Source organism: Delphinus delphis, chromosome 12 (assembly GCF_949987515.2).
Source record: "Delphinus delphis chromosome 12, mDelDel1.2, whole genome shotgun sequence".
In the NCBI taxonomy this organism is placed as follows: domain Eukaryota; kingdom Metazoa; phylum Chordata; class Mammalia; order Artiodactyla; family Delphinidae; genus Delphinus; species Delphinus delphis.
The window spans coordinates 28,750,580-28,763,812 of record NC_082694.2 but is presented as its reverse complement, the minus strand read 5'-3'; the positions used below and the strand labels follow the sequence as shown (position 1 = coordinate 28,763,812).

The following is a 13,233-nucleotide window of genomic DNA, read 5'->3' as shown; positions in this document are numbered from 1 at the left end:
GGCTTTCAGCAGATTTCTCAGAAGAAACTTTGCAGGCCATAAGTGAATGGCATGACATATTCAAATTACTGAAAGGAAAAATTTTCCAACCAATAATTCTCTACCCAGCAAGGTTATCACTCAGAATTAAAGGAGAGATAAAGAGTTTTCCAAATAAGCAAAAGCTAAAGAAGTTTATCACCACTAAACTGGACTTATAAGAAATGTTACAGGGAATTCCCTAAGTTGAAAAAAAATGGCACTAATTAATAAGGAGAAAACATAAGAAAATTCACATCTCACAGGAAAAGGTAAATAAGAAGGTAGCAGATCAATCACTTATAATGCTACCATGAAGTTTAAAAGACAAAAGAAATAAAATTAGCTAAAAATACAATAATTTGCTAAGGGAACATAAAATAAAAAGATGTTAAATGTGACATCAAAAACATAAAATGTAGTGGGATAGTAAAAAATGTAGAATTGTGGAATGTGCTCAAAGTTAAGTTGCTATCAACTTAAAATAGACTGTTATATACATGGGATGACACATGTGAACCTGATAACTACAAAGAAAAAACTTAGAGTAAATACACAAATGAAAATGAGAAAGGAATCTAAACAAAGGCACTAAAGAAAATCAACAAACCACAAGGGAAGAGAGAAAAAGAAACAGAGAAACTATAAAAATAGCTAGAAAACAAATCACAGAATGGCAATAAGTACATACCTATCAATAATTACTTTAAACATAAATGGACTAAATTCTCCAATCAAAAGACAGAGTGGCTGAATAGATTAAAAAATAAAAACAAGACCCATCTATATGCTGCCTATAAAAGACTCACTTCATAAGTAAGGACATAAACAGACTGGATGTAAAAGGATGGAAAAACACATTCCATGCAAATGGAAATGAAAAGAAAGCTGGTATAGCTATACTCATATGAGACAAAATGGCCTCTAAAACAAAGACTGTAATAAAAAACAAAAAGAAGCACTACATAACAATAAGGGGGTTCATACAGCAAGAAGATATAACGTTTATAAATATGTGCGAGGCAAATGTGATAACCACTACACTACGGAAACAACACTTAAAATATGTATGCACCCAACACAGGAGTACCAAGATATATAAAGCAAATATTAACGAACTTAAAGAGAAAATTAATAGCAATACAATAATAGTAGGGGACACTGACACCCCACTTATAGCAATAGATACACCATCCAGACAGAAAACCAATAAGAAAACATCAGCCTTAAATGACATATTAGATCCGATGGAATTAACAGATTTATACAGAGTACTCCATCTAAAAGAAGCAGAATACACATTCTTCTCAAGTGCACATGGAACATTCTCCAGGATAAATCACTTGTTAGGCCAAAAATCAAGTCTCAATAAATTTAAGACGACCAAAATTATATGAAGCATCTTTTCTGGCCACAAAGCTATGAAAATAGAAATCAATTACAAGAGGAAAACTGAAAAAAAAAAAAACCCACAAAAATGTGGAAATTAAACAACATGCTACTAAACAACCAGTGGGTCACTGACGAAATCAAAAGTAAAATAAAAAAATATGCAGAGACAAGTGAAAACAGAAATATTACATACTAAAATCTGTGGGGTGCAGCAAATGTAGTTCTTAGAAGGAAGTCAACAGCAACACAGGACTACTTCAAGAAACAAGAGAAATCTAACTTTACACTTTAAGGAACTAAAAAAAGAAGAACAAACAAAGCCCAAAGTTAGTAGAAGGAAGAAAATAATAAGATCAGTGCAGAAATAAATGAAATAGAGACTAAAAAGACAATAGAAAAGATCAATGAAACTAAGAGATGGTTCTTTAACAAGATAAACAAAATTGACAAGCTTTTAGACTAAGCAAGAAAAAAAGTGAGAGGGCTCAAATAAAATCGAAAATGAAAGAGAAGTTAAAACTGATACCACAAAAATACAAAGGATGATAAGAGAATACTATGAACAATAATATGCCAACAAATGGGACAACCTAGAAGAAACAGATAAATTCCTAAAAACATACAGTCTACCAAGATTAAATCATGAGAAAACAGAAATGTTAAATTGACTGATTACTAGTAAGGAGATTGAATCAGTAATCAAAAACCTCCCAGCAAACAAAAGGCTTAGACCTGATGGCTTCACTGGTGAATCATCCCAAATATTCAAAAAAGATTTAATACCTATCCTTCTCAAACTCCTCCAAAAAAAATGAATAGGAGGGAATGCTTCCATACACTTTTTAGGAGGCCAGCATTACCCTGATTCCAAAACTAGACAAGGGCAACACCAAAAAGAAAACTACAGGCCAATATCTCTTATGGACATAGAGGTAAAAACCTCAACAACATATTAGCAAACTGAATTCAACAATACATTAAAAGGATTATACACCACAATCAAGTGGGATTTACTCCAGGGATCAAGGATAGTTCAACATCCACAAATCAATTGATGTGATATACCACATTAACAAAATGAAGGATAAAAATCATATGACTATCTCAGTAAATGCAGAAAAAGCTTTTAAAATTCAAGAGTCATTTATGATAAAAACTCTCAAAGTGGGTATAGAGGGAATATACTTCAACATAATAAAGGTGATATATGACAGACCCACAGCTAACACCACAGTCAACAGTGAAAAGCTGAAAGCTTTCCCTCTAAGATCAGAAATAAAACAAGGATGCCCACTCTCACCACTTATACTCAAAAAAGTATTCAAAGCCATAGCCACAGCAATTAGGCAAGGAAAAGAAATAAAAGGCATCCAAATTAGAAAAAAAAAGAAGTAAGACTGTTACTGTTTGCAGATGACATGATACTATATATAGAAACCCCTAAAGACTCCACCAAAAAAACATTAGAACTAATCAATGAATTCAGCAAAGCTCCAGGATACAAAATCAATATGCAGAAATCTATGACATTCCTTGTACAATAGTATTGAAATATCAGAAAGAGAAATTAAGAAAACAATCCAATTTACAATTACATCAAAAAAAATAAAATACCTAGGAATAAATTTAACCAAGGAGGTAAAAGGCCTATACACTGAAAACTCTAAGACTGATGAAAGAAATTAAAGAAGACACAAATAAGTGAAAAAACATTCCAAGCTCATGGATTAGAAGAGTTAATATTGTTAAAATGTTCATGATACCCAAAACAATCTACAGATTCAATGCAATCCCTATCAAAATTCCAGTGGAATATTTTACAGAACTAGAACAAATAATTCTAAAATTTGTATGGAACCACAGAAGATCCCAAATAGCCCAAACAATCTTGAAAAACAACAAAGCCAGAGATACCATGATCCTAATTTCAAACTATACTACACAGATATAGTAATCAAAACAGAATGGTACTGGCCCAAAAGCAGACACACAGATCAATGGAGCATAATTAAGAGCCCAGAAAAAAATCCACACATATGTGGACAATTAATTTATGATGAAGGAGCAAAGAACATACAATGGAGAAAGGACAGTCTCTTCAATAAGTGGTATTGGGAAAATTGGACAGCTACAGACAAAAGAATGAAACTGAACCATTATCTTATACCATAAACAAAAATTAGCTCAAAATGGTTTAAAGGCTTGAATATAAGACTTGAAACCATAAAATTCCTGGAAGAAAACATAGGTGGTAATCTCACTGACTTCTGTTTAGTGATGTTTTTTGGATCTGACTCCAAAGGCAAGGGAAACAAAAGCAAAAATAAACAAATGGGACCATATCAAACTAAAAAGCTTCTGCACAGCAAAGGAAATCATCATTAAAACAAAAAGGCAACCTACTGAATGGGAGAAGATATTTGCAAATCGTATATCCAATAAGGGGTTAATATCTAAACTACACAGAGAACTCATACAGCTCAACAACAAAAAAACAAACAGCCCTATTAAAAAATGGGGAAATGATCTGAATAGACAATTTACTAAAGAAGACATACAGATGGCCAAAAATCATATAAAAAGATGTTCAAGATCACTAATTACTAGAGAAATGCAAATGAAAACCATAATAACAGGTGTAACCCTCACACCTATTAGAATGGCTTTAACAAAAAGTTAAGAAATAACAAGTGTTGGAGAGGATATGGAGAAAAGGGAACCCTCACATACTGTTGGTGGGATTGTAAATTGGTGTAGCCACTATGGAAAACAGTACAGAGATTCCTCAAAAAGTTAAGAATAGAACTATCACATTATCCAGCTATTCCACTTCTGGGTATATATACAAAGAATATGAAAACACTAATTCAAAAAGACATACGGGGCTTCTCTGGTGGTGCAGTGGTTGAGAGTCTGCCTGCTAATGCAGGGGACACGGGTTCGAGCCCTGGTCTGGGCAGGTCCCACATGCCGCGGAACAACTAGGCCCATGAGCCACACTACGAGCCTGCACGTCTGGAGCTTGTGCTCCGCAACAAGAGAGGCTGCGACAGTGCCCGTGTACCACGATGAAGAGTGGACCCCACTCACCGCAACCAGCGAAAGCCCTCGCATAGAAACGAAGACCCAACACAGACAAAAATAAATAAATAAAAAATACAATTTGCTAAAAAAAAAAAAAAAGTAGAGGAATTAAAAAAAAAAGATATATGCACCATGTTCACTGGAACGTTATTTATAATAGCCAAGACAGGGAAAAAAACTAAGTGTCCATCAATGGATGAATGGATAAAAAAGATGTGGCATATAGGTGTAGATAAAGGTATAGATACAGATCTAGAGATACAGATATACCCACAATGATACTATGCAGCTATATAAAAAGAATGAAATCTTGCCATCTGGGATGATATGGATGGAACTGAGGGTATTATGCTAAGTGAAATAAGTCAGAAGTAAAAAGACAAATACTGTATGATTTCATTCATATGTGGAATCTAAAACAAAACAAAACAAATAAATAAAACAAAAACAAACAGTTACAGGGAACAGATTGGTGGTTAACAGAAGGGAAGGGGGCTAGGGGATGCAAGGCATTAAGGGGGTCAATTGTATGGTGACAGATGTGACCATTTGGTGCGTGATCACTTTGTAGTATATACAGATCTCAAATTATAATGTTGTACACTTGAAACTTATATACTTTTTTTTAATTCCCCAAATCACACATATTTCCACTGAAAACCAATTGAATTAAGTTGTTGATGAAAAACGGTCAAATATCAGTAGTTTATATAGTTCAACTGTAATATAAGACAAGTTAAAAAAAAACTTACCTTAACTAAGGCGACCCTTTCATTAGTTTAGACAAAAATAAAATACAAATAGGAAGAGAATTTACAGGGGAGCAGTTTTCCTGCAACACTTCTCAGCAATCAAGAGACTGACTCTGTCAGTCAGCTCAACATGTAGTCAGTTTTTTATCCAAGATGACAATTCACTTCTATGACTTCATCTTCAGTTCCCCAGGCTATTAAGTTTTTCCCATCTCTGGCACAAACTTTATTTCAGTTTAAAAATATATTAACTATCTGTTTACTATGTGCAAAGCTATTTTCTAGGTGTTTGGTTTTCCTTACCCATCTCATTCTATGGTCTACTATTAAGTATTATCAAACTAAAAACATACTAAATAATGTACAAATGTCACTTGGCTCAAAGAACGTATTAAGTACACTTCCATTAAAAGCACAGGAAAGGGCAAAAAGTTCTTCAGAGAATGAAAAATATACCTAAACTTAAGTATATTAAATCAGAATCATAAAATTTCATAAAAAATAATGCAGGTAATCTATTACAAGCAACAGATTTTAGAAGACAAAATATAACTTTCTCTTCAAGTACTGTATTCATTGCTGGAAAAATGTTAGGACATGGTAATGAAAAAGCAATAGGACACCTAAACATTCATGAGTTTGTTTGCTTTATGTACTAAAAATGCTTCCTCGTGGTCCACTATAGCCTTGCAACTCAAAGTGTGCCCAGGGTCCAGAAGCACCATCCTTACCTGGGAGCTTGTTAAAAATGTAGATTCTCAGATTCACCCCCCAACCTGCAGAATCAGAATCTGCATTTAAAGATGATTCCAAGGTGATTCCTATGCACATTTAAGTTCAAGAAGCACTTTCTCTACAACATGGCTCTTAACTCAGGTCCTAAGGGCAACATGAGTTTCACAAATTCCCTGAAATTTCATACAGAACTTTCTGTGAGTGAATATACATAGATTTTACTGGGTAAAGGCTCCATATTTTTTATCAAACTCTCACAGGAATATAACGATCTCCAAATAGATTAAGAACTACTAGATTCTATGGCACAGTTTAAAAGTCAAAATATTTCAAAAACTATTTACGCTACTCTCAATGAGGTCTGTTGAAGAATGACAAGAATGAAGGTCAGAACGTCACAGTGGGTCACGGAAGACCTTATCTGAAGAATTTATTCACACCATGCAAGAACTATGCCAAGAAACCAGTTTGGAGACATCTAAATAAATAATTCTCTACATGAGGTTTGAGATTAAGAATGTGCACTTGAAGAAGATTCAAACTGAGAAGTAAATAAATATAAGGTAGGATTTTTTTTTTAAGATAGGATGCCATTAGATGACAGCAAAGTGCTGAATTCTTGTTGTAAGAGCTCAATCAGCAAATCTCTAATACAAATTCTGTTTGATTTGGGATACAGAACCATTTTGAAATGTTAACTTCCAAGTACATTCTTACAATATTTCCTTTATGAGGGATCCCAACACGTTTTACTAGTCGTACTTTCTTCATCCTCTTTGGACCTCAGAAGACAAAACAATGAAGAAATATGGCACAAAAATTAAAAAGGACTTGCCCAGTATCTTCAGTGAGCTAATGATAAACAGTAGCTCATATCCAGAAGGTTCTCACTAATATATGAGAACTGTGTACGTTTCATGCTTTCATCTTATCACATAACCATCTCTTTGGGGTGTGTATTATCCAGGGGCACAGACAATGTTTAACTTGTTTCCTTAAGCCATAGTGCCTGATAGAATTTAATTTCCTTAATGGGCAACCAAACTGTAAGTTTAAAATGTTAACTGGATTTATCTTGATCCTGATGTTTTATTGTACTATTACTGTAATTTTTCATCTGTGATGGGTCTAATCCCTGACAATCTTATCTCCAGGGTGGATCCATGTCCAACCATACCAGTCATTCCAGGCAAGAGAGAATGCTAAAAAATATTCAGGGGATCAAGATTACCCTAAGATTACAAAGTTAGACAGTGAAAAGTTTGGGGCTGTATTTTGGCATGGAGAGGAGAGTAAGAAGGTTAGTAAGTGCATAACAAAGAACAATGATGGAGAAGAAACACTGAACCCAGTTTTATCTGGAGAAATGAAACAATGAAAAGGAGACAAATACTTAAAGATAAAACAGATTACTGAGAACAGGAGTAAATGGTTCCTTGCACATGTCAGTGAGCATTTGATAATGTAAATAATATGATCATTAATGACAATTTTTACAGTAAAATAAAATAAAATGGCAAAACCAATATCTGAATGCAGTCTGTAAGTCTGCAAAGCTCATGCACCTAACCACTATACTCACAAAAAACTGATCCAGTTTATGCAAATGATAAGTAGTTCAAAAATGTTTTAACTGGAAATCTCAAATGTCATAGTAGTTTTATTTTTAAAAACACATTAAACATATTTCCAACAACAAAGAAGGATATAAAAAAATGTACTAGTTAAGCCACTTAATCTTATTCTTTACCTGAAAGTGTCATAGAACTAAGAGGTTAGGGATATATCACAAAATTCCCAGATACCCTATAATTACTCATACATTTATTTCCTCCAGAAATGTGTTCTCAACTTTCTGGAACCTTTTTACAATTTCAATCTGAACCATTTCTCAAGCCTAAGAAATCTCTGTTTAGTCCTACTGTTTAAAGTAACATCTTTTATTTGTCTGAAGTAACTTTGTTCCAGCTTCAGTGGAGATCATCTATCAATAGATCTCTTTCTCTAAGTCAGGTAAACTCTACTCTTCCCTTAATGTAGTACCCAGTCAGTATACAATCAACAAACCCTGAAACTTAAAAAAAAAAAAAAAAAAAAATGGATGAGTATATTTAAAGTCTAAAGAATTAGAATCTAAGATATCTTAGTACATCTTCAGTTTCCTTAAATCAGGGAACATTTGTATTTAAAATGATATTTAATATCCAGAAGATAACACAGCTATGTTATATGGATAAATTCTTCATCACATCTCAAACATACCATATTGAAACGTAACAACAGGTTCACTTCCCCGGTTCAAATGTTAGTTACCTCTTCATCATCTTCCTCATCTTCAACATCCAGAATTCCTGAATCCTGTTCAGACTTGGGGCTAGTGCTTCCTATCTCTGTATCAAAAATTGTATATGCATCTTTCTTAGGTTTTCTCTTGCTACCTATCCTGGGTTGTTGAAAGATGATGTTATCCAGGTTTCTTTGTTGTTGGGCCTAGGATAGAAACACATACACGCAAATAAACAAAAAAAGAAACAAAAGAAACAGAACTTAATTAAGTATTCAAAGAACTTCTAATTTTGAACTAATTGGTATCTTAAAAAAAATACAACAAAATCCCTTAATACATAAAGTTTTAGTGCCAGAAATAAAACCAAACATATTAATGTATAGATTTTTAACCCTGGAGCTACCTATCTTTATTCGTTTCCCCAGTTTCCATAGAAAAAGAGATAATCGGTCAATACTATCATGAGACTTTTCAAATACAAACACTAAGTCATCACAAAAAAGAAATCTACTGATTTGTACCTAAGTAGCCAAAAGATTAGTAAAAATGACTGAATATTTATCTCTTGAAAGATAAGTGCTATACTAGAACCACTATGGTTGGGAGAAGAGGGACAGGAGCCTTTAAGCTTAGGGGACTCTTAGAAACACATATGTGGATACAAGAGACAAATAAATTTTAATCAGGATAATAAAATATCTTAATAGAGTAATCTGAACTAACTAATTAAACAGGATTTCATGAGCTTAGTCTGTGGAAAACAGAGTTTTAAGCATTTCTTTTTCTAAACTTTTATAGAAAAGTATAATTCCCTCAACTTAACAAAATAGACTCAAATGATGGTGTGGTTTCCATAGATCCAAAGAGGTGGAAAGTGTGACTAAACAGACTCAACAAAAGAAGCTAAACCAAAGTATTAGAGCTGGAAGGGACCTTAGTCACCACTCAGGAAATAGGCTAGAAGACAAAGGATTTGTTTGAAGCTACAAGGCTAGTAAGTGATAAATCAGAAGCCCAAAGTGTGATCTCCTAAATTCCATATCAGTGATCTTCCCACTATACCAACAGTCCCTCAAAGCATGACGAAAATGTTTCCCCAAAAACAAGAGTTCTGTGGTCAAATAAACGGGAAACACTGCATGTTATACAAGCCTTCTTGTAGATATACGATGCACATTAACAGAATAAAAACTGGGAGAAGTCCTATTTTAAGGAAACTTCTTTAATATGGTTTAACCCAGCACATTCCAAAAGTATTTCACAGTGGAACTTTCCTTTTCAGAAGAAATAATACTAATACTTAGTATCATCTGAAGATACAAAGCTTAAGAAATGTGACCTCCCAGAATATACACTGCTTAATCAATATATGATATTTCTACTCAGTGACAAGTAGAAATTAGTTCAGGAGAAAAATCAGAATCTCCAAATATTCTGAATGAGATTAAGGAATTCTAGATAAATATTCAGTATAAGGTGTTAGTCCAGGTACTGGTTAAATGAGACAATTATAACAAGACAGAGAAAAACTTGAACTATGTGAGCTAGTTTCTGCCAAGAAAATGAAAAGAATCTACATTCCAGAGATTTGAATCAATGGACTAACTTGTTTCTCTGCATAGTACTTGTTGATATTTTGGTTTGACTTACATAAAATACATGGCTTCAGTAACAAAACTGAGAGAGAAGGTATCCAAGCACATTTATGTTTGTACACAAGACATACATACCCTCCAAGCATTTGAGACCTCAAATTAGATAGAACACTCTACTTCTCTCAAAAGTAAGAAGTTCTCCCCCACTTACTTCCAATGCAAACCACACAAAAAGGGATCCAGGACTCTAGAAATCTAACGCTTTCATATTTAAAAAAACAAGCTCTCAACTAGAGAGTAATCACTTGTCTCTTTATCCTCTCTTTCAGTACAGCAAAACCAAAAGCTTTCATAAGTTGGTCTTATTTTATTGAATCCAAAGTTAAATATTTTTCCTTCACAATCACTAAAATACTATCAGTGTACCAAAAGCAATCAAAAGGAGCCACACTTAAGCACTATCATTTATACTTGAAATGATACAAATCTGAAAGTATCCTACGGAAGTAATTTTAGATCATCTATGATTTGTTCTTTTTAGGTGTGTCTGGTTTACCAATCAATTTGATGGAGCGCAAAGCAGTTTAGGCCAAATCAGCAAATTAAAATAGCAAACCCTATGCTAGAAATGAGAGCACGGCAAGTTTTATTCCAAATCTCTATGAGAACCCGGGCTCTCTGTCAAAATTATCAAGGCTTCTCCAGTCTATAAATGAGCAGTCAGGGCAGATCTGCCAAGAAAGAACTGGCCAAGTTGGAAATACTAAAACAGGTAGAACAACTAAATAAATACTCAGTTATAACCCATTAGGAAGCAAAGGAAAACTACCATCTATTCAAAATGTATACTATGGGACTGGCAGGAAGTGGAGAAGAGTAAACGTAGATATAAATATGTAAATATATGCAATATATATTAAAATTAACATGTGACTCTAAAGTCCATAAAAAAAAAATAATAATAAAAGCTCTTCAGAGCTCTTTTCTAACATGCTAAGCCACCTCACCAGGACCATTTATTCTGTCCCTCCAAAGACAACCTTGGAGCCAAAGAAGCAGCTACTGATTTCTGCTGCCTAGGTTGGAGTAGAGGTAAAAGGGTATCAAGCACACAAATAGGCTTAAGAAAGCATTTAGGCTTTTTTTTTTCTTGGTTGTTCATTCTCTTTGTGAATAATCTTTACACATTTACCCACCTCTTCCTCAAGATTCCTCACATGTGTTCTTCTCTGGTTTCCTAATACACAGAAATTAAGCAAGGTTTATTCCTCAGCCCCTACTCTTCTACCACTCTTTCCCCTCTCCCAAGATCCAATAGCATATCTCTAGTTTCGTATTACTACTGTGTGTTCTACCATCACTTCACTTCCAACATACCTAAAATGGAACTCATCACCTTCTCATTAAAATTCCCATGCATATTGCAGCCAGGCTCTTCTTAAACCACATCATTCATCACACCAATTAAACATGAGGTAAACTGGGGAAAACAATTTGAACAAGTACAAATTCAAACTCCATAACCTTATCACTAAGACTCCACAATAATGGAAGCTGAACTTAATTTTCCAATGTATTATCCAATACTCTCCAACGTGAATCTTCTACTTGGATCAGAATCTACCTCATAATATACTAAAAATATTTCCACTACTGTATCTTTGCTTATGCCATTTCCCTTCTAGATGACCTCTCCCTGCCTGTATCCAACCTTTCCTCCAAAACCCAAGTAAAATTATTCTTCCTTTAGGAAGCCTCCTCTCACTGTTCTAACTCACAGTGTTTTCTCTCTGTATCCCTACTTTCAGGCAAACATGTATTGAATATCTACTTGGCACCAGATACTGCACTGAGTATACAAAGAATAAGATGGATTCTCTGACTCTTGAACCTCACATCATTCTATTGTAAGAAGTAGGTAAGCAATTGAGGGGCTGAAATTCAGTGCAAAGAGTATAAAGATAGAAATAAATACAGGTGCAGTGATTAGACAAAGGAGAAAGTAATCATATCTGCTTGTAGGGATGTAAGAGGAAGAGGTAGCAAACTGTGCTCTTAAAAGATGAATATGGGGCTTCCCTGGTGGTGCAGTGGTTGAGGGTCCGCCTGCCGATGTGGGGGGCGCGGGTTTGTGCCCCGGTTCAGGGGGGATCCCACGTGCCACAGAGCGGCTCGGCCCATGGGCCATGGCCTCTGGGCCTGTGCGTCTGGAGCCTGTGCTCCACACTGGGAGAGGCCGTGGCGGTGAGAGGCCCGCGTACCGAAAAAAAAAGATGAATATGATTTTTCCAAAGGGAAGTACATAGAAAGGGTAACCATTCCAGAAGAAAGAAACCAGATGAGAAAAGACCACCACATGTGAAATAACATTATCCACACAAGGAATAAATAATTTTGTATAAGAACATAGGTTATGAAGGACTAACAAGAGATAAAGTTAAAGATGCCATACAAGGCAGTTTCAAGGTTAGCTAGTAGGCAATGGAGAAACAACAGAAGAATGTGAGCAGGGGAAGAACAGGATCAGCTTTACAATTTAGGCAAATCCCCTAGGAGCGGAGGAATGGTCAACTAGGAGAAGATAAAAAATAGAAACAGGAAAACCAATATAGATCATGAAAGGAGTCCAAATAACAATGATGAGGACTTGAATTAAGGTAGCAGCAGCTACAGAAAAAGTAGAAGCAACAGAATTTACTGATTTAAATGTAGTACATGGGAGAGGGGAAGGAAATAAAAATAACTCCAAGTATTCTGGTCTTTATGACTAGATGGTGGGATCATTCCAAACAATAGGAACCGTAGAAATAATTAGTTGAAGGTAGGATAGAGAAGATGAGTTCAATAAACCTGTCAGATATCCAAGTAAAAAATAACAGTATGGCACTTCAGTGTATAACTCTTCTCTTCTTTAGGACAGGAAACATACTTCACCATTATGAGAATCCCACAAGCTCAGATACAGTGACACATACACAGTAAATTCAGATAAATGTTTACTATATAAAGGCAAAAGATAACAAAAGAAACTTATTTAAGAATGAGATTTGGCCCAATAAAAGAGAGGGATATCTGTAAAAGACATGATTTGGATATTCTCCTACCTATTAGAAGGTGGATGGGGGGGCGGGGGTGGCAACCCATAAGAATTACCTAACCTGAACTATTCACCTAAAAATGTAGCTACTAAAACTTTTACAACTGTCATTACACATGCTATTAAATAAAGTTTTGTTGTGAATACAACTTCCAAGGGTTCCTAGCAATAAGACTCAGAGTTAAAATTCTGTGAATCAAAAGCCAAAGGCTCCTTTCTTTATCAGCCCAATACTGACCTCTAGTGGACTACAAGAATACATAAAATTGAGCT

At 34.7% G+C, this 13,233-nt stretch overlaps 1 protein-coding gene across 3 annotated transcripts in view; it reads right to left on the bottom strand.

Moving 5' to 3' along the window:
* EXOC6B (exocyst complex component 6B) overlaps positions 1–13,233 on the bottom strand; it is a 708,543-nt gene that overhangs the window by 425,986 nt on the left and 269,324 nt on the right. For all 3 annotated transcript variants that reach the window (XM_060026390.1, XM_060026391.1, XM_060026392.1), the window contains one exon: positions 8,295–8,471. In XM_060026390.1, coding sequence (XP_059882373.1) covers positions 8,295–8,471 — 177 coding nt within the window. The remainder of the gene's footprint in view (positions 1–8,294; positions 8,472–13,233) is intronic.